Source organism: Apaloderma vittatum, unplaced genomic scaffold, assembly GCF_000703405.1.
Source record: "Apaloderma vittatum isolate BGI_N311 unplaced genomic scaffold, ASM70340v1 scaffold4884, whole genome shotgun sequence".
Classification (NCBI taxonomy): domain Eukaryota; kingdom Metazoa; phylum Chordata; class Aves; order Trogoniformes; family Trogonidae; genus Apaloderma; species Apaloderma vittatum.
Genome location: NW_009714295.1, coordinates 42781 through 62528, shown reverse-complemented (window position 1 = coordinate 62528; position 19748 = coordinate 42781). Strand labels below are relative to the sequence as shown.

Below are 19748 nucleotides of genomic sequence, written 5' to 3'. Positions count from 1 at the left end.
AAGGAATCATTCTGCCAAACAGACACTGAAAGACAGGCTAGATTGAGGAACAGAAACGCTATGCTTCTAGGTGATGAAGTGTTTTGATATGTTATTACAAGGGTTGTGCATAGTGTTTCAGCTAGTGTTTTAAAGCAATATTTATTTATTTTTTAATCCATGTAGTCTGTATATATGTGTACTTTGCAGATGCATCAATACATAAGGAATTTAATTTTCTTTAGGAAATGATGTCAGATACAGATGCCCACATGTTAGAAGAATGTATTGCTGAAGAAAGACGGCTTTTCGAAGAGCAGGAAAAATGCAGAGATGAGTTATCCAGACTTGCGCGTCTGACCCGGATCAAAATTGAAGAACGTGAGCAGAAATCTAGGGATGTTCAGAAAGCCCAGGTGAAAAATTATCTCATGTAATTGGAAGACTCTTCTAAAGTGAAAGCTGGTTTATGGAGCAATTAAATTACTAGTGAGGAGAGCCTTATGGAATTTGATTTCCCTCATGACTTTGAAGTTTCTTCAGAACACAGGAAGCTCACAATACTGTGTTGTTTTATTGGCAATTTATGGTGTGGTGCAACAGTATATTAAAATATCATGTCGCAATTGAAATAAGGTATTTGAAAGGACATTTTCTTTCAAGCTTATGGAATAAAGAGGCAGAAAAGCAAATAGCCTCAACCGAGATTCTCAGAAGTAGAACTAGGTGTTTTATTTTACAAATATGTGGACATTAAAAGATGAACAGAATTGCTACTCCTTCTGAGGAGAGACATTAGTTTTTATTTTCCTGACACATTTTCAGGTATAAATTATTACATTAATGTGAAGAAGGTTGGAAAGAAAACCTTTCCTATGATAACAGCAGCTAAGACTAGTCATTGGGTTTGCTGCCTGCAGCTTGCTGGTATCATGTATGTGCTGTGATGTTGCGTGGCTTATACTACCTACCAGGTTTCTGCACAGGAATGAAGTATTTATGCTTCCACAATGTACATCTGTATTGAAATAAATTAGATAAGCTACTGCTTTGGGAATCTTTGTCTATAAAAACAGAGTAAACAAACACGTCAGGTTTTGCACCTTCAGTAAAAATCAGTCCATAAACAGATCAAAAAAACCCTCCACCATACCAAGTAATGAACACACATAAGCACACATGCCCAACAAGCATCAGCTCTTTAATCACAATTTCCTCCTCCTGGTACCAGTGTGAGGTGAGAAAAAGCTTGTCCATTGAAGGTTCATGTCACAGGATATTAAAGACTGATTACAACCGAAACAAAATGTTCAGAGCCATAACAAAATGTAAATATACCATTCTACTCCATCATCAGTGATTGCTTAAAAGCCAGAAAAAGAGTAAAAAAAAAAGAAATTCTATTTGAAAAGGTACAATTTCAGTGATGCAGATGCCAAATAATTACATAGGAGTGGAACGAAGTGGCTGATTAAAGAAGCAGTAGAACTCCAGATGGAAAGGACCAAGCATTTTAAGATGCAGCATCAAATTTTCTGCATTAATAGCAGTCATTGTAAGTGTCAAGAGCCAGGTTTCTACACATGGAAAAAACTGTTGTCATAATAAAAACATTTCATTATATTTGGGCTTTATTCTTAGAATAATTTCATCTCACTGTCCTCTCCTTGTCTAAGAGGAACAGCAGTTCTGAGTAATTTCTTTGAAGATATTTCTTTGATATATCTCAAGTGCTTACTGAATGATATTTACATTTCAGATACAACTCCAAAATACCATTAAAGAAATAAAAAGAAAGGACCTTGAAATAACAGACCGTAAAAAGAGGAGAAAAGCAATCAAAAAAGAGTAAGAAAATAATGCTAACAATACATTATCTAAAACATGTCTTTCACAGCAATTTTCATCCAAGTAATGTATGCATAAAATTATAATAATTATTTCTTTCACACTTGTCATTTCTTCAGACTCCGAGGATTTACTAAAATTTTTGAAGTTATCCAAAATGAAAAGAATAAATGTGTACGTTTGGTGCATGCTGCTCAGCAGAAAGCAAGTGAAATTAAAAACCGGGTAAAATTGCTAGGAAATGAACTAAAAAATTTAAGGAATACTGTTGTAACCATGGAGAGGTGAGTTTTAAGTAAGCTGTAGATCACAGTTATAGAAATGTAAGGTTAGAAAGATTCTTAAGCAATAATCTACCTACTTCAATTTCAGCTATGCCTATACACATCACCCTTGATTGTTATTACACCGATTTTTAAAACCTGATTCCAAGAAATTTAGCAATACCCTTAAATAATCTGTGCCAGTATCTTGTCACCCTAACAGTTCACGAGCAACTGGGGCATCACTGCATGTCACAAAGCATTCTTTGTCTGGCTACTCTCTCCTGTGCTTTGGAAGGATAAATTGTCATTGCTTTTCCTTTGTATCACAGTTCTTGAGCCTCTCATATCCGAATTATCATGCTATTTTATTCCGTGTGAACACCACTGTTGTACTCATACTTGCTTATCCTTAGGCAAAAAGACATCCCATATGAGATTCCACCATCACCTCGTGCATGGCACTATTAAATGAGTCACTAGCTAATCATGCGGCTGTCTAATTATTAAATGAGAACAAACTGCGTTTCTTGGTTCAAACTTAAACTGCAGTTTATTGGATAACATTCACCTCTGATCAAACAAAACATTGTTTCAATTGCCAGGCCGTCCTCCTGAAAATCAAAGGTTACAGTCACAACAAAGAGGGTGAGGTGGAACAAGGGGTGCATTTTTTCACAGACCATTGTTTAGCAGAGATGCCTTTTGCCAACTTTCTGGCATTCTAGTGATGATATTCTGCAATACAGACAGAATGACAAAGTCTCCAAAATTGGTAGCTGGGAAAATAGAAAGCTAAGGAACAGTTAACTGTGGTAGGGAATAGTTAACTGTGCATGCAAAACGGCACAGCCAGAAGTAAGGAGTTTAAAAATTATTTGATTTTTCCAAAATTTTTTTTCCAGTGCCAAAATATTTCACAACCAGATCAAAGAATGCATTCAGCATACATTCATTCCAAGTGTATTGTAGATCTCTGAGCAGCTTGATTTCAAAGTCATGCTGGAAGTGGATAGAAAAGAAGTGGAACTTCAGTGATTTAAGTGATTTTAAGATGCATAAACTGGCATTTCATGCTAAAATTTTTGAGACCTTCCCAATCAATCATTGGTCAAAGAAGGGGGGAAAAGGCTAAGAAGGCAGATGTATATTGCCTAGATATCAGAAATATCTAATTATTATAGATGACCCTACTCCAGTGCAGATCCCACAGACATTTTGATCTCTGCAAACCTGGTTTTAAAACTAGCAACAAGTACTGAATCACCACTAATTCTCTTGCGTGCAGAAAATAGACTTTAGTGTCACAATCTCACTGATTTAACTGCAGCCTACACAGTTTGGGGGACTGAGCATTAGTCCAAATGAGAGGAAGTTTTTTCAGAAAATATTTAATAACACACAGCATGTCATGCTTTCAGTCTGAAACCTGCTTTGCAGAAGTTTAATTCAATTCAGTAATACCCTGTGGAACCAGAAAGAAGCTCACTGCTCTGTATAGAATTATTGAGCATGTAATGATGGAGTCCCCGAGGGGAGGGAGGATATTTCATCTGCAGTTCTGTATTTTCACGGGAGACTCTGCTTCTCCTTTCACTACCTCTTTTGTGTGTTAGTGTATCTCCCCGGGGTACACAGCGATACTTGACTGAGAAGTGACACTCACCACAATCAAATGCGGTAAATCCAAGTTCTACGTCCTAAGCAAATGAATGATCCACGTGGTAACAAGAATCTGTATTTTAGCCGGGGGACCATCATCTAGTGGCTAGCAAGGTTGCTGGAAGTGTTGAGTTTTGTTTTTCATTTTTATGGGTCTATAATGTGATTTTGTCACAAACCTTCATTGTCATTTTTTTTCTCATCTTTCAAACAGGGAAACTGATCATCTTCTTTCTTGTGTGAATGTTGTGACTCATTGTTTTATAAATAATAAACTTGAGGATCTTTGAATTGCAACCACAAGAATATTTAAATAACACTCTTCAAATAAAAGTGCAGGATTTCTACATGTTAAGGCTTTGCGTTGCAGTTTATGCTTCTGCTGTTGAACTTTATTTCTTACATCCCCTTGGCCTACCCAGTGAAGAAGAAAAGGGCTGTAGTGCGGTGCTGTGGTGCTCTCCTTACAGCATTTGGAGGGGCCATAATCCAGTTCTCTTCAAACTGGAAAGCACTTGCAGAGAGACGCTGTTCTCAGAGAGTCTTTCCACTTCTTGTAACACTTTTGTGAAGTAGAGTGACGTAGAAGATCCCTTGTGCACTTGATGAATTAGTTTAAGCTCTGCTTTTAGTTGCTGAAATTGCTTTCAAATTGAAAGGACTAAAAACTTTCCCTCTTTTCTATTGTGTTAAAGAAAATTGCTGAAACAACTTGTCAAGAATACAAATGATGTAGCAGTTATGGACAGTCTCAAGAGTGATTACCGCAAAATTGTACAAATCATGCATGAGATGAATGAGCAGAAGAAGCAACGGTGTGTGGAGCTTGAGAGACTTACCAGTAGGGTCACCCACATCGAAGAGGAAATGGTGCAGCTACGCAAAATATATGAAAAAGCTATTCAGCAACACAATGAGAGGTATACCTGTAAATCTGATGTAATATAGTGTTTAATTTTGACATTCATGAATCCACAATACTTTTCAACTTATGAGTACTCCAAATTAGGAATACTAAACGACTCACTACAACATTTCACTAAACAGTCGGCCTCCCTGCAATGTCGATGCTGCTTTGCACTCCATTGGTGAAGATGTTCGTCCTTCAGAACTATCAATTAAAAATATGAGTGTTTGGCTACTGAGTGCATTGAGCGCTTGTAAGCTCCTGCTCCATTTCTACTTTGTGCATATATAAGGTAGAAAAATGCAGAAGACACAAGGCTCTCTGATGATGTTAATCCATTTTTAAATGATACCGTGGAAGGTCAGAAAAGCTTTTAAAATTATTTGAGAGACTAGATCAACTTTGCAGTTGTTTCTTCTCTGATTTTCACATCATAACTATTTTGTTACCTAGTTAAAATGCTGTCATGATATTAAAATAATATTTGTGAAACCTTTGTACATTTCCCCAGATTGTTGCTATATTTCAAGGTTGCCAGTTATGTTCTCAAATGAAATACACTTAAAATGATTATTTTTTTTTTAATCTTGCCTTTTCATTTTGGGCTTATTACAGCGGTCTTCTGCTCAGAGATCGAGAAGAAGAAATATGTATTTTATGTGAAAAAATAAACATGCAAGAGATGTTGCTTAGAAGTGGAGATATTGAAATGCAAGCTATGGATGAAAAGATTAGACTTCTGAAGTTGAAGGTAGCTGAGAGAAAGAGACAAATTAAACTATGCTTCAGAGCGCTCCCAGTGAAGAATGCCCTGGATGCACATCTGGTGGAGCTTCAGATACAGGTTGGTGGGAAAGAAAGCTTTTCTTTTTTGCTTTTATTATTCCGTATTTTAAAACTTAAGGTAATTACATAGGAAAAAATATCCGGAAAGTTTAGTAAATGAAGGTTTAGTAAAACAGAAAGGTCAGTAATATAGAATCATAGAACCATAGAACCATAGAACCATAGAACAATTCAGGTTGGAAAAGACCCTTGGGATCATCGAGTCCAACCATTGACCCTACACTACAAGGTCACCCCTAAACCATATCACCCAACACCACATCTAAATGACACTTAAACATGTCCAGGGATGGCGCCTCAATGCCCTCCCTAGGCAGTCTGTTCCAGTGTCTGACCACTCATTCCATGAAGAATTTCTTCCTAATGTCCAGCCTAAACTTGCCTTGTTACAACTTGCAACCATTCCCCTTGGTTCTGTCCCTAATTACCTGTGAGAAGAGACCAGCACCAACCTCTCTACAATGTCTAGCAGATATACCTGTCTAGCAGAATGCTGATGCATGTTTTAAACTTCAGATATGTGAGTTCCTATGCTTATGTGTAATTTTTGTTAGGCTCATGCCATCCTGGGTATAGAATCTCAGCTAACCCCCTCCGAAATGCCAGTATGACGAAGCTGGAGAATGGGAGTCATGAGGGAAAAATGAGAACGTAGATAAAATTTGTTAAAACTGTGTTGATGGGGATAGTTGGGGTAGGAGGGGTGGGAGATACACTTAGCTTTTCAAATTTCTAAAATAATAACGCAATTCACACTTGACCCTGAGCCTACTCTGGAAAATCTGCTGCCTACAATGATATAATCCACATATATTTTCTCCTACACACAACCAGTGTAAGTTTTAGTCCTAGTTACAAAATGACATTAAACAACTAACAGACTGCAGTGTTTGGGACATTCTTTCCTTGCTTTCTGAAATGGCTCATTTACTTTTGACCTTATCTCCAGATGGTCGTTTTTTCCATACATATTGTGTTAGTGCTGGCACAAAATCATAAATTAGGGTGTACCATTGCATTTCGTAACTGCGTCGATGGGAGCTGTGACTCACTGTTTTATAGTGCTTGCACTATTCTGTTACTTCTGGTTTTTTAAACAAATTGTATGCTCTGCTAAAAGAATAAAATGTTACACAATACCTTGTGCAAATCACACCCCAAAGAACTTGGTGGTGCCATCAGGGATTTAAAATATAAACAGAAGTAGTATATAAAAAAAAAGACAATAGACTAAAGAAAAAAAAAATGTCTTCAGGTAAGATTAGAATGAGACTGAGAGTCATTGAGTAAAATATAATATGAAAATTCACATGATTTCTGTGAACTGACAGAGCAATCGTGAAACTGCTTTTTCTGTTCGGCATGCCTAAAAACTTCTCTTTAAATCTTTCTGCAGTATTGACATAAAATTTAAAAGTAGGAAAATACAGAGCGGTGTGATATTACACATGGAGTAGTCAATAAATGTTTCCAAGTCAGAGATTTTCCAGTGAATGATGGCAAATAACCAGCTATCAGGCTTTAAAATGTAACTGGATACTGCGGTTACTGAATATTATGTGGTTCAAACTGGCCGTTAACCCAGGCGTCTCCTAATGCTCAGCCATTCTAGCACTAATACTCTTCCTCCCACTGGCAATAGCCATCATGTCTAGCGAGAAACAATTTCAAACTGTTTGGCTTTACCTTCATGATTTAAACAAAAGCCATAAGCCAGAGTCTGAATTCTGGTGTTGGGTTCCAAAGTCAGAATGGTAATTCCTGTGCCAATTACAGATTCGTCCCTGTGTTGAAATCCATCTCAGCGTCTGCTCAGTTAGGACACCCAAAGGACCTTACAATAATGATCATTTGCACAAGACTTTGACTTGATGTGGTGCATACAGACCTAAGTCACTCATCTTGTCTGTGAAACCAACCTCTGAAAGTAAGCTGAAATGTGAAGAGGCGGTAACAGGAGCTCCTTTTGGACTGCCATTTGTCATTTTCGAAGTTCAGAGAGAATCAATTAGATCTCCTATAACTGCAGACTGTAAATCTCATTTCTGAGTTCTCCTCTTCATTTTTATTTCTCTATTCTATTATGACCTTGTGTAGGAGCCAGCGTGACAAACCTTAACTTTGTGTTAGCAGCCCACAGAACACATTTTGCAGATAAGTGAACAAGTCTCTCTGTTAATGGAAAGAATTGGGTATCTTTGCCTCCAGAGGGGAGATCCTGATAACCTTACTTAGGGAGCACGATGTTCCTCTTGGAGGTCTTTGTTCTCAGGGCACCTACCTCTCCCCACCAATGGTATGGAAAACTTTGAAGCATGTAAGAAGGATGCTTCAAAAGGCATCTACATCTTAAAAATTAGATCATTTGAATTAGACAAGCTGAATCCTGTGCCTGTACGTCTTAATCAACAGATTGGCAGTATTGGCAGTATTGGCAGTATTGGCAGTATTTCAAATATAGAGAGATCTGAAGGAAAAACAAGATTCAGTCTTACGAAATGGGATAGATTTCAGTATTTGCTGTTTTCATTTTACTGAGTTATTCTGGCTCTTTTAGAGACACTGTTTGAATCTAAGTCCTACGTATTTTCACCAGATTGCCCAGAGAGGTGTTGGAGGCTCCATCCCTGGCGACGTTTGAGGTCGGGCTGGATGGGGCTCTGAGCAACCTGATCTAGTTAAAGATGTCCCTGCTCACTGCAAGGAGGTTGGACTACGTGATTTTTAAAGGTCCCTTCCAACCAACATGCTGTATGAATCGTGTAAAAAAATAAACCAGACCCTTTTTTAAAGAACGGATATCTAATCAGTTGACCTTTATTCTGTATTTCTACAGGTAATCTTTCCTGCCTACATGTAGCACCATATATTTGTTATTTAAAATTATCTCCCTGTTCAGACGTTTTTTCAGACCAAGGTCATTTTGAATTTGAATCTTCTCCTCCAAAAAGTATTTGCAATCTCTCTGAGCTTAACCTCATTCTACTGATGTAGTACTTACCTTATCTTTTCATTAAGATCTCATTTCCTTAGCTTATTTATGTGAATGTCATATGAAACAATATTGAAACTATGCAAAAATCAAGATATACTATATCTACTATTTGTCATCCACAGACCTCTTCAGTTATCATGGTGGGAAACTGGTCTGGTTTCACATGACTCAACACACCTGTGTTGGTTGTTATCCCTACCTTTCTTCTTTTCTAGCTGCCTATGAAGAAAGCTTAATGATTTGTTCCAGATTTATTCTTCGGAAAGTGAAGACAAGTTATCTATAGTTCCATAGCTCCTTTTTCCCTCATTTTTAAAAATAGGTACGATATTTGCTCTTTCCTAGTGCTCTATATACCTCACCTACCTTCTCTGAGATTTCCAAAATAAGCATGAGATCTTTACTTTTTCAGGCCAGTCCTTTTATCAAGGCATGTGTTACCTCTTGTCTGTTCAACGATTCCTCCCGACTGATTAAAATCCAACATGCAAAAGCTTCTCTTGTAGACCCTTTTCTGATCGTCTGTGTCAAATCAACTCCAAGAAAGATGAGATTTATTTGGTTTTTTTTATTTTAAGACTTAGAATCTCATAGAATTCAGATAAAGTCTTGTCCAATGAAAACACTACAAGTTAGGAGAGTAAAGAAAGATGTCTATAGCCACATCACTTAAACAGAATAGTGTGATTATCTCCAAATGTGCTTTGTTTTCCATACTTTTGGATTAACCTGCATCTAATCGCTCCCAATTCATAAAAGGAAGCCTAGCATTTAAGTTTAATATGAAACCTTCAATGTTAGAGTTTTGATTGTGGTGGGGTTTTTTGTTTGTTTTCTTTTCTGTGGTTTGGGAAGTGTTTTTGCTGCAGTAGTCCTTCTTTAAACTATTTGATCCTGCAAAATGTTACTTGGTGAGCTGTCTCTAATCTTTTTAAGGCACCACTGCCTCCAACAAGGCATCTTCACCTGAGTTAGGGGTTAAGAAATTTGGCCCCAGATAGAAAATACCACTGGAAATAGAGCTCCATCTTGTTGCTTTTGCTGGTCCTACTTTTACATTCTTCCACTCTGTCTATTTTTGGGCTTGAGTTTTAGTTGTTTATAATTGAAATAAATCTTTCAGTACCTAGTCGTGTACTGGAAGGAAATTGTTCATTACAGTAATTTAAAGTTTTTACTTTGCCTGCTTTTACACAAAATGTGAAAGAAAATGTTATGTGATGCCTTTTTACCAGAAAAAGAAGTATTTAAGACGAGTGTTCTGGTAATGTTTCATCACCATCTAAGAAGATCTATCAGTTTTCCCTTTTCCAGTGAAACATGACTTGTTAACTTCCAGTAAACAAATCCCATCCCAGTAGCAACATCTAAACATTGACTTCACGTTTTTAGTGACTGTTCATAACTTTGAGAGACACTGAGCACTTATTTCCTTAATAATATCATCGCCTGCAGCTGCTGGTTAGCATTTATAACAGCTTACTTGGCTATGTTGTGTCAGTGCTAATAGATCAAGGTTGGAGTGACAAAGCGCTGACAGATGTCCAGGTGTGTACCAAAGCACAAAACCCCACCATGGTCAGTCTTGCAAGTCCAAACATGAAGAAATGTCCCAGCCTCTCCTTCAGCAAGTATTTGTGTGTAGCGTGGATGTCCATCTAGTGTGTTCTGGGACGTGTTATTCCATGGGATGTTCTCACAACAGGAAGGTCAGGGAACACCTGCCTCTCTGGGTCCTGGCAGTACCACATTGCTCAGTGTCACTGAGTCACTTCAGGACATGGCCTGGAAAAAACTTGGATGCCTGCAGGGATGAGACCTTTAGTGCTAATCAGTGGGAAAGTGAGACTTTCAGATTTAACTTGCAACCAAACTGTCGGGTGCTTGCACCCTTCCTACATCCCTAAATGGATCCTGTGGGTCAAACAGAAAATTGTAGGCAATAAAGGAAGGCACCTTTAGTCCTCGCAGTCTTATGTATATATACATACCCAAAAATCTGGTGTATTCGTCAGGATAAACAAAAGTAGCCTAAGGACAAAGAAGCAGCTGAAATTCGATTTCTGGCAGATAACAGGGTTTTCCTCTGTCCTGCAATTGTCATGTTGTAATTCCCTTAAAAAAAAAAAAGGCTTATTTTCTTCTACATTGCCCTCCCTCCTTCCCAGTTCAAGGAAACTTTGTCTGTTAAAGCCCATGGGATCAAGCTGGGGGGGTGAGTTAGGTGGGGACATGTTCCCATGGTGAGTCCGACAGGAGCTCCAGGTGCCCGCCACTGCCCCGCGCAGCCTCCTCCACCAGTGAAGGTGCCAGCTTGGCCAGGCTGCAGAGACCTGGGTCACGGAGAAGGAAGCGAACACCCGTGGGGGGTTCCACCCTTCCAAGTGCTCCTCTTCCTCCTCAGGATGCTGCTGCAGCTGTGGTGGGTCTCAGCTCGCTGACCAGCTTTTGCACTCCGTCCCCCCCTCTCTGCTAACAGCAGCTGTGGAGCGGGGCCTTGAGCCACTCCACTATGGCCCAAAGGATGTGGTTTGGCACAAACCACCTATGGCTTTTCATCCAGGCCACCAGCAGAAGCTGATGAGGGTATCAGCCCTAGGGCAGCCTTTTTCTAACTTCCCAAACACGTTCAGAAGGTGAAAATTATTTTCTAAGTCCAGAGCTGTCACAATACCTAGTGTCTCAGAGAAGAAGCCTCTTCCATGCAGCTGCATTATTTATACACAGTTGCAGGTTGGAGAAGTAAAGAAAACAAGCCTTCAAGACACTTAAACTATTAATAAGATGAAACTGATTTATATTTGTGCATTATAGGGATGACCTTCTGTGACATAATCTATTGGTTCTCAAATTCCCATTCATTAGGAACAGGAGAGGAGAGCAACATATGTCCAGCTCTGGTTCTATAGGGAAATGTTTCCCAGTCTTTGACCAGTATCATTTTGGTCAGTCCTACACCACCCAAGTATCCCAAACATCTCCCAGTGAGGCTGGAGTCGTGCTTCCAAGCCCAGGTGTTGGCAGTGCAGCCACCCCAGCTGCTTTAGCGCAGTTCTGCTGGTGTAAATCAGACACATTGAGACCTTCCACCTCTGGTCATGTATTAATAGCAAGGTTTTTGGCTTCTTGTCTGGAAAAAATAACTGTCTTGGATTTTTGTTTGCTAGTATTCCCAGTGCAAGGACAGGATCAAACAGATGGAGAAAATCTTTGCTGACCCTGCAAATGAAAGTAGAAAGCGAGAGTTGGGAGGGAAGAACCCGTCTCCACCCGAGCTGCTAAAAAAGATTGAGCAGGTAACCTCACTTTTCATGTCACAAGCTCTCCCACTTGACCTCTCTTAGAAAAAAGTTTATTTTAAACTTTTTGTAAGAGGAATTAAAATAATTATGATTGGCTAATGGGAACTCCAGCCCAGCATCTGCTTTGCAGGACAACTGGATGTGAGGCAGAGGCTGGAGAGGGGTGGCACCCCCGGCTCTGCAGCGTCCTCTGCTACGTTGTCCATTCACATCATTGGCACTTTAGTGCAGACCCTCCAGTTCACTCCGGAAGGGCATAGAGAAATAAATGTGCTAACAACTTTCTCATTCTTCTGCAACCAGCTACTAGTTGGTCCAGCACCGCACACAGACTGTGAGCAGGAGGCCGTCCCACCCCTCTCTTAACAAAGTCTGCGTGTGTGTGACACACAATCAAAGACCCTCCTCAGGCTTCAGTTGTACGGCTTCGTTCCCACACTGAACAGGGAGCCACAGGACAGACCTTGTGCAAGTGGCAGCCAGGCCAGCCGGGCCACCATATGCTCAGCCCTGACATTGCCAGTGGCTGCCAGGAGAGGCTTCAAAATGAAACCCAAGGTCCAGTATGAAAACCAGTTTCAGGGCAGCTCCTGTATGGTGGGGCTGGGGAGGTAAAGGAACGGAATGAGCAGCCACGACAGCTTCTTACATATTTTTGTCTGTCCTGTTTATAGTGGCACAAAACTGTCCCCAGTGTATTTAGTGTTTGGGGGAGATTCACGTGGAGGTGTGAAGATATCAGGGTAATGACAAAAGCTCAGAGTAGTACACACCTAAATCCCCTTTTTGAAATTCACTTTGTAGGGACTTACCATGAACTTAAATTACTTGAGCTTTTTGCTTTAGTGTCCCATATTCTTTGACAGGAGGGTGCTCTACATAGCCGAGCAGCTTAAATCACAGCCCACTATTGCCAATATGCACGTTAAAGTGCTGGGTTTCTTGGAGCTGTGAGATAAGTTTGAATGTTTTCTTTCAGTCTCGTTGTGATGTTTAAGCCCTTTTAGTTGTACAGAACTTTCTTAGTCTCTGGAGCCCATAGTTTCTTTTTTTAGCAGCAGGAGGGGAAAAGGTATTTAAAGCAAGAGCTGAAACCTTATCATTATTGCAAGACTCAAGGAACCAGAAGATTAAAAAAAAAACAAAAAAAAAAACAAAACAAAAAACCACACTAGGAAAAAACCCATTGCTTTCAAGAAAATCACAGCAAGACAGCAATAATGCTGCTGTAACCCCCTGTCCCACAGAAGAGTCCAGTCTGATATGGAAGAACTATACAACTGACAGGAACTAACTTTGACCTGACACTTGGCAGAGGGTGAAAACTTTGAGAAAACAGACAGTGAAGCTGTTGCTTATGGCTGTTCACAGCATTATTTCAGCAGCTCTCAAAGCAATCACAGGAACAACCTCATGCTGCACCTTCCCCTGTTATTTACTTTCCCCCCATATACTCCTTCTCACTACAGCTGGAGGTAGAGCTGGTGCAGAAAGAGGAGAAGTTGCTGGAGACAGATTTTCTCTACAAGCATGTTTCCCAGCTTACAGACCGAATCTGTGCTGCAGCGGAGAAGGGGAAGCAGGACATGCTGCTGTTAGCAAAAAGGGTAAGAAGGGCATTGTACGCTGCGCTTGCTGGCCTGCACAAAATCAAATAATATCTGGGCAAGAGGTAAGATGACTCACTTGAAAATTACAAAAGCGGCTGGAAATTGTGGTAGGCAACTCATATGTTAGTCTTCAGAAATTATAGATGTTTAATAGTAAGGTTAATACATACTAAAAGCATTAGGTGAGCGTATTTTATTCTTGAAAGATGGTTGCGCCAGCAATGGTACTTTTCACCAAGATACAGGGTTAGTTCTTTCTCAAGTGGATGCTCAGAAACTTGGTAGAATCCTCCTTCTGCACGTGTACTTAACAGCCTTTCCACAACAAACATGCCAAAGGCTAAAAAGAAATAAGGAAAAGCCAGGTGAATTCAACTCCATCACACAAAAATATAAACTTGCTATCTGGCCCAAAGTTTCTTTGGTAGGAAGGACCACACAGGAAAGAAATGGCGTTTCCAGTTCAGTTACTTTTATATAATTACAGCTTTTTCCTTTTAACTGCCAGAAATACTGCTTGGGGAAGAGCAAAAATCCTCTCACCCCCACCTCCTTAATGAAGAGGCTCCAAGAAGAGCAGGTCTCCATAAAAGACAAAAAGAAAATAGCCAAGTACTTAAGGCCAGGGTTGATTTTTTTTCCTTAGCTATTAGGTTTGGTACACAGAAGAGCTTAAAACAAAACATATCTTTACAGTAAATCTTTAATTTTGCACAGACAGAGAAAGAATACGTGTGTTTGGGTTTGTGAAATCATGGCCATGGGGTAATAAACTACTGTAAAAATGGCAGCATGTCAAAAGCTACATTCACAAGTGCTCTGACTCTCCCAATTCCCTGTTAGCCACTTAAAAAAGAGTATTTTTTTGTTCGGGTTTATTTATTTCAATCATCCCAGTTAGACTCAAGAATTCCTGTTCTATTCCTTTTCTGTTCATCCCTCTGCCAAAGACAACTGCACAACCAGCAGCTCGACGGCATCCACATTATCACTCAATTATCTTATAAGGATCAGGCTTATTAATCCTTTATTATGAAGTTAATTGTGCATAAACTCAATGAGAATCAAGGCACCAGGCCTTTGAGGGCAGCAGGAGTTTTGCTCTTCAGCTGGAAAGGGTGGGAGGTAATTACAAACTTGCTTTTCTGTATTTGCTATTGAAATAATGCAACTTCTTACGCTGCCAACTTCTGTGCTTCCAAGCACACGCAGAAACACACGTCCTGTTTCATTAAGTCATTTTTGAGTGTGGAACTACTTTTTAAAACTTTGTCAAGTTGGACTTGTTTTCATGTACCTAATACTCACCTAAACCTCATGCCCAGCAAATATCTACAGGGAAGCCCTAACTAAAATGCAATTGTTACTTACTCTAGACAAGCAAACTGCAGAAGATGGTGAAGGACAGAACCCAGAAGATGATGGCTCTCGTTGCAGAGTTATCCATGCAGCAAGCACTTGCCATTAAACTCCAGCAGGAAATGAGAGACAAAGAACAATTTTTGATGACCATTTCATCGAGGGTAGATCAAGGTCTTCCCCCTCCCAAAGAAATAGAAAATCAGTGGTTGAAGACATTACGCAACGAGAAAATGCAAAAAGAAGCAGCTGAAGCCAGAGCTAAAGTAGGTTTTTGCCATGTGTTGTGATTAGTTCTTTAGCCTCGTGTTTCCACTGGTCTGGCTTGTCTTTCAGAAGAGCTGTGCTGGCTCCCTGTGCAGCTGTTTGCTGCAAAACACGGAGCTCCAGGAGCCGGGGAAGGTGACAGCACAGACAGAGACATCCACCGAAGTGGTACAGGGCAGGTTTGCAGAGTGACAGCCGTAGTCAGGTAACATTGCTTAGAACTGGTCACTGAATCTTATGCAGAAAATACAGTAAAAAGGAGGACTAATCGGTGTGACCACGTTTTGGGATGATGGGGAAGACAGCCATCAGTGAAGTAAAGCAGAGAAAGCTGCAAAAGGTGGGATGTAGGGTTCAGAAACTTAAGTTTAGTATTTTCCACATACCAGATGCAGTGAACATCACATCAGAAGCAGCAAGAAACCAGATGGGTGGGCAAGACACTGAGGGTAGGCAGGGTAACACATCAAACAGTGCTTCAAACTCTACCCTGCTGGATATTATGCCTCCTTAGATGAGACCACCAATGATCCCAGAGCAAAGAGCTCCCAGAAAAGAAAAAAAAAAATAGTCTACAAGTAAGATATGCATACCAAGGGAACTCTTGCTGATGGGAAATTAGCTTTGCTTTATGAAGCCTTTAGGTGATCACGCCAAAGGAATCTGAAAGGCGCACAAGGCTGGGAGAGGAAAGCACTGTGCAAATGCTTTAAGAACTTGAAGTCGTGTAGAACTGCTGCAGTAAAACTGGTTTAGAGCACATGAGCATATGAGCAAGCAATGTGTGCTCACAACCCAAACCATTCTATGATTTTATGAATAAGAAACTTTTCTGTCATTAACACTTCTCCTCATGCTGTGACTCAGTGCTGCAGCTGCAAACTCACTGCAGTAACTGCATTCAGGAACATTCAGTGTAAATACAGCCACATTTTGAAGCATCAGAACTATTATCTTGCTCCTGAGATGTTCTGTGCACGCTCGTTACCACTTTTAAAAGTTCATCTGATCTGTTTTCTTTACAAAAGCATTACAGGCTCAAATTGTATGCTAGTTAAAAGCACAAGCTCATCTATGTTGTCAATAACTCACGTTTTCCTTTTAATACCCCTCTGGGTTTCCTGGTTTGCTAAGGACTAGATCCATGGTGTTCCCTCTGTTAGCCATTCTGTACATTAGCTCAAGATTAAAGCAAATAATCACAAAGCGATCAAACTGCGTTTCTGTCACAGCATGCTGCAGAAGAGGAACAAGCTGCAGCACCCGGCTGCATCCACACGACAGGTGACCGACGCCCGAGCGTCTACATCCCTGACGACGAGTGCAGCCTCCCGCTGCCGCGGCCGTACGGCGCCCTGGCTCCTTTCAAACCAAGTGAACCTGGTTCAAACATGAGACATTTCAGAAAACCGATCGTAAAGCCAATTGAAGTCTGAACAGATGGCACCTGGAGCAGGAGAAGCCATTGCCAGTTGCTGAATCGCCAGGGTCAACAGCATCTACACCACACTGAAGGAATGTCCGTTAGCTTTTAGCCAAATTCCATATTTCAAACAAAGTAGGAGTTAATGCCAGAAGGACAGCTAAGTACGTCAGTGATCTAAGTTCCCTTCTCCTGGCTAGGAGCAGTCTGGTACCCCAAATGCAGTGCAGGATTTTAAAATGTTAAGAAAAATGAGTGAGCACCATACTACACTTTTCTTTTTTTACAGGTGAAGTTTTATTGTATCTGATTATATTTTATAATACATTCCATTAAAAAGGAAAAAGCTAGAAAATCATCTCTTGTTTCCATATAATACAAACAAAGTCCTCACTGCTCACACAACTACACCAACACAGCTTTCTGCAGTCTGGGATGGGGTGGGAGGTCATGCCTGCCAGGCACATTTTAATTATACTGAGAAATATATCTCTTCCCTCTGTGAAGTCACTGAAAAAGCTAAAACTCTCGCTCCACTGATGCCAATAGCAAGGGTACAATGATGAACCTGCCGAGCCACTCCTGGGAACTGGATCTTTTTATTTCACTGGTAAGAACATGAGGCATCAGTGGAAACTGCTCAGAGAGAATATCGGACATTGCTATTCAAAACCTCCAATATCTATCAAAATGTCAATGAGTTTCACTCATAGTTCAATAGTCTGAAACTTTAAGAGGTGTTTTTAAATCCAGTAAAGACTGCAGAAATCCTACATGTCAGAGCTTAGGGTTTTCCCTGCATAGCAAACCACTATTTCTATTTTAAATTAGTGTCACAGTTGAGAACATAAAAAAAACACCACTACAAAAGAACCCCACTTGTTCAGTTATATATAAATAAAAGTTGAAAATCAAGTAAAAACAAACTCCATAATATTTCTTTGAAGCTGAGGTTTGAACTGTAACCCTAAAAGTTTATAATTAACTCTGTCCAAGCCACCATTAAAGTAAACTCCCAAAGAATGTTTTTCTTATCCTGTATTGCTTACAAATTATACGTATCTTAAAAAACAAAACAAAACCTGGTCACATGCATTTTAACACAATTATATTTTGTGCTAATTACAAAACTGAACACATGAGAATCCAACTCCAAAGGCAGACGTAGCCTAAGACAACGCAGGATCACCACCAGGAATGAATACGTCATTACTGAAGCATTATATACAGAGGCCAATTCACCACTCATTATTCTTACCTGCTTTACATTAACACATCAAGAAATAATTTCATTAATCTAAGTGAGTAAAGTTACTAGTTTCTTGTTACTTTACAATACTTACCTTTATCAGGATCGTCTATCTTGTTAGAACAATTAACATTAATACTAATTTTCACAGCATGTTTCAATACCCACTGCAGTTCCACTTATTTGACCACTTCAATGTCAAACGATGAAACCACAGGTATCTTTCATCAGGAACCTGGCTTCGTGTCAGACAAATTTCTCTAGGGTTTATCTAGAAGTCAGTGATTTCAGCCTTAATACCTAAATTTTGAGTAGCTTATGTCAGTAACAGTGGCTATACAAAACTTGACATTTAAATTTCAAAAAACATAAAAAAAAGATTTGATTGCACACATATAAGTAATCACACTTTCTTCAGCAGCAGGTTATTTCAGGAATATTAGAGGCCCAAAAGCGTCATCGTGTGTTTGAGTGCTGTTTCCTCCACAAATCTTACATTAACATGATCTTGCTTTTCATGTGGAGACATGCCTAGAAAAACATAGTGAGAAAGTCAGTATTTACAAACCCAAAAGTTCCTTGTACCCTCAGTCCCACAGTCTATTACTGTAAGATAAGGTAAGAGATGGAAGTGGTGTTCTCATTTCCACATTTCCCATGGACAGTGCTCAGGGAAGCCATCTGGATGCTCACCCATGGCAAAAACCTGCCTGCTGGTGGGATATCATCATCATGGCTAGGCTTCGCGAATGAACATATGGGAAGGGCTCTACCCACACTTGCTACAAGCGCGCTGATGGCTAAAAAGGCCGATGCGGGATAGACAAGTCCGGTTGCAAAAGGCACAGCGGAAAGTCTCCTTAGGCGGTATTGGCGAGGCACGGATCAGCGCAGCCAAGCCAGAGATGGCGATGCACTCTCTGAGCCCTTCTCAATAACCAATGGTGTGAAACAAGGCTGCGTTCTCGCTCCTACTCTATCCACAATCTTCTTCAGCGTGATGCTCCAAAGGCCCACGGCAGACCTTGATGAAGATAACGGCATTTACATCCGCTATCGTACCGATGGCAACCTGTTCAACCTAAGGCGACTGAAGGACCCTAAATCACCTTGTCCTCGAGCTGCTCTTTGCTGACAACGCTGCTCTCGTTGCTCACACAGAAGCAGCTCTGCAGCGCTTAACATCCTGCTTTGCAGAGGCTGCTGAGCTTTTTGGGCTGGAAGTCAGCTTGAAGAAGACAGAAGTTCTTTACCAACCTGCACCTCAGGAAGTCTCCCATCATCCCCACATCACCAGAAATCAGAGCTTAAGTCAGCCCAGCAGTTCAACTACCTAGGAAGTATCATTTCCTCGGATGGCAAGATTGACAGAGACAACATATAAGGACATGACGAACCATCTACGGAGGCCTCTAGGGATTTCCACACTAATTCTACACTGCAGCTGTGTTAGTGCTAGTACATAAAATGGATCAGAGCATATTCTCATATACTTCTATGTGGTTTAACTCTTTTTCTGTCCCAAAGCAGATGATATCCTTTCATGGACAATCCTATTTCAGCCTTCAGGTCCTTTTTCCTGACTTCATTTTGCTTACTAGTACAAGCGAAGCCCGTAGCGCTAAACAGGACAATGCCTCCCTTCACGCACCTTGTTCTTTCAGTAGAATTCAAAACCCTTCCGATGCTTCACTGTATGAAGCGAGTGTGCTAACCAATTTGAACTGTATTTCAGTATTTCACAAACAGGAACAACTTGGAGATTAAAAAAACGCCTGTTACTTCAGGGAACTTCCTAATGTAGCGATGTCGGTGCTCTCTTCTGCGGAAGACCTGATTTGGGTTGCCTCTTAGCTACCACACTGTGTCAGTGAGGAAGAAATCCTTCTTCCCCTTGGAACAGAGTAACAGCTACCACCACGCTATACAAGAACCATGCACGTGCTCTGAAAAGTGCAAGTTTGCTAAGTGGATTCAACACATGGAGGATTTGGATGAAAGGATATGCAGCGAAGAAGCCCCCTGATAACCCACATCA

General features: G+C 40.3%; 2 protein-coding genes across 2 annotated transcripts in view; one reads left to right on the top strand and one right to left on the bottom strand.

The window, feature by feature from the left end:
- Positions 1–16474, top strand: part of CCDC146 (coiled-coil domain containing 146) — a 65894-nt gene extending 49420 nt beyond the window's left edge. Inside the window, exons 10-18 of the mRNA XM_009868693.1 lie at positions 225–395; positions 1739–1827; positions 1947–2111; positions 4448–4672; positions 5275–5503; positions 11668–11796; positions 13272–13409; positions 14789–15037; positions 16271–16474. Coding sequence (XP_009866995.1) covers positions 225–395; positions 1739–1827; positions 1947–2111; positions 4448–4672; positions 5275–5503; positions 11668–11796; positions 13272–13409; positions 14789–15037; positions 16271–16474 — 1599 coding nt within the window. The remainder of the gene's footprint in view (positions 1–224; positions 396–1738; positions 1828–1946; positions 2112–4447; positions 4673–5274; positions 5504–11667; positions 11797–13271; positions 13410–14788; positions 15038–16270) is intronic.
- Positions 16475–18149: 1675 nt separating this feature from the next.
- The window catches only part of GSAP (gamma-secretase activating protein), a gene marked incomplete at its 5' end in the record, with an annotated part of 44028 nt that continues 42429 nt past the window's right edge, over positions 18150–19748 (bottom strand). Inside the window, one exon of the mRNA XM_009868692.1 lies at positions 18150–18241. Within this exon, the coding sequence (XP_009866994.1) occupies positions 18150–18241 (92 nt within the window). The remainder of the gene's footprint in view (positions 18242–19748) is intronic.